The sequence below is a fragment of the Sabethes cyaneus genome, chromosome 2, assembly GCF_943734655.1.
Source record: "Sabethes cyaneus chromosome 2, idSabCyanKW18_F2, whole genome shotgun sequence".
Classification (NCBI taxonomy): Eukaryota; Metazoa; Arthropoda; class Insecta; order Diptera; family Culicidae; genus Sabethes; species Sabethes cyaneus.
In genome coordinates, this window is record NC_071354.1 from 2,978,773 (window position 1) to 2,980,695 (window position 1,923).

The following is a 1,923-nucleotide window of genomic DNA, read 5'->3' on the forward strand; positions in this document are numbered from 1 at the left end:
AAGTAAGTAAGAGCAGATTATGAGGAATAGACTAATCAGATCAAGGTCCAAATTCTTTGACGTACTTCGTTGCTGCTAACTTATTATCGTTGTCGAGTCGAGGGTGTGCATCTTATCTTCTTTTCACACAAATGCCGGAAAGGAAGTTGATCAATAATCATTTTTATTGCTATTTACCGAAATTTGGAGATAATCTACAGGAAGAAAGATACAATACAAAGCTTATAAAAGATGACTGCCACAGTGCGGACAGTAAAGTTTTGCTAGCACCGGAACGTGATCGGCAATGAAGGTATTCGTAGTGTTCGCTTTGTGTCTGGCAGCCGTCGTTGCTGGTCCCGATGAGGAGGCGTGGTTGCGTTTCAACCGACGCATGCCAGGTGCCTACCATACGATGAAGCCGTACGAAGAACCCCCACAGGGCGGTCGGATCGTCGGAGGCGTCGATGCTAGAATCCAAGATTTCCCGTACCAGCTATCATTGATTCGTTCAGGATCGCACGTCTGCGGCGCTTCGGTTATTTCGGATCGATGGGCCCTATCGGCTGCTCATTGCACCTATCCTGTCCCGGAATTGTCCAGCGTATGCAGCGCGAATGTGATTCCAATAGTTTGGATGTTTGTGACCAATGAATGTGAATTCGTTTTAGGTTGCCCTCCGTGGAGGTTCCAACAATCGCCTCGAAGGTGGAGTTTTGTTCGAAGTTGACCGTATCGAAAATCACCCATCATTCGAAGACTCGAGCTTAAAAAGAGACGTCTCTCTTTTACGTAGCACAACGGATTTCATAGGACCACACATTGTCGCTGTTGGTTTGCCTTCCGTGGATACTTATTTTCCAGCAGGGACCCGCGCCGTTGTGTCTGGATGGGGCTTGACCGTCTGTATCATCAGCTTTGTTGGAATAGTTTAGTTTACTAATGATCTGTTTTCCCTCGACCAGAGTTCTCTTGGAACGTTGTCAGTCATTCTTCAGAGGGCTCTTATCCCTATCATTGATCAGACATATTGCAGGTCACTTTGGCCATCTGGTTGGGTTACTGAAGAGTAAGTGATGTTACAATCACATAACATAGTACATATCTGATTTACGCATTCGCATTCCTATTTTCAGTATGATCTGCGCAAGTGAATTGGGCCGCGATGCATGCAACGGGGATAGCGGTGGCCCGTTGGTGACCGGCGGAGTTCAAATCGGCGCAGTGTCGTGGGGTTCCAGCAGCTGTAGCGGCAACATACCCGGAGTTTACGCCCGTATTGGTTACCCACTAATTCGCAACTGGATTTCTGAAGTCACTGGTGTTTAGGAAACTGGTTACGTGATTTACGCTCTGTGTATTTGGTGCTTCTATGTTAACCATTTATAAAAAAATATATGTTACTTACTATGCCGAGAGTCTATTACAGCTTTGAGATGGAATCTTCTTCTTCAGCACCTTTAAGTCGTGTATGAAAAATTCCAGTCTATCCAACGTCACAAAACCAGCTAAGATCTCACGCTTACCCGCTATTTTGACGCATGATTTTGACCCATCCAGCACCTTATAAATCAACGTAGGGGAACTGTGGGTAAGACGAACAGGGTGGGTAAGACGGACAGGTGGTTGATTCTACCAGTTATGCATTAAAATTCGTAAATGTTTTGATGGGCATCCAACCATCTTGCTATCTCATGATGTCTGAACGTTTCAATCATCATTTAAAACTTTCCAATTTTGATAAAGTACAAAAAAACTAAAAATTGGACTTGATTCTGCGTTTGGATGTAACTTTTTTTCCATCGGAATTAAGCTTTTTGAGTGGTTTAATTCCAAAATGTTGCCCATAGCATGAAGAATTTCGATTTAATACCTTTTCAAGTAACGTCTGCATTGAAATAATACGTAATTTCATTTGCGTATGAAAAATTGTGAACGCTTTAA

At 43.5% G+C, this 1,923-nt stretch overlaps 1 protein-coding gene across 1 annotated transcript; it reads left to right on the plus strand.

The window, feature by feature from the left end:
* The first annotated feature begins 286 nt into the window (after positions 1-286).
* On the plus strand, positions 287-1,308 carry LOC128737811 (trypsin-7-like). Its single transcript, XM_053832548.1, has 4 exons — positions 287-583; positions 651-881; positions 945-1,048; positions 1,116-1,308. The coding sequence occupies exons 1-4, from the start codon at positions 287-289 to the stop codon at positions 1,306-1,308; spliced, it is 825 nt and encodes a 274-aa protein (XP_053688523.1).
* Positions 1,309-1,923: the final 615 nt, after the last annotated feature.

Excerpts from the sequence above, each read along its gene's own strand:
- LOC128737811 (XM_053832548.1), top strand. The coding sequence starts at position 287 with ATGAAGGTATTCGTAGTGTTCGCTTTGTGTCTGGCAGCCGTCGTTGCT. Across the intron at positions 584-650 it reads CTGTCCCGGAATTGTCCAGC|GTTGCCCTCCGTGGAGGTTC; the intron begins GTATGCAGCGCG and ends AATTCGTTTTAG. Across the intron at positions 882-944 it reads TGTCTGGATGGGGCTTGACC|AGTTCTCTTGGAACGTTGTC; the intron begins GTCTGTATCATC and ends TCCCTCGACCAG.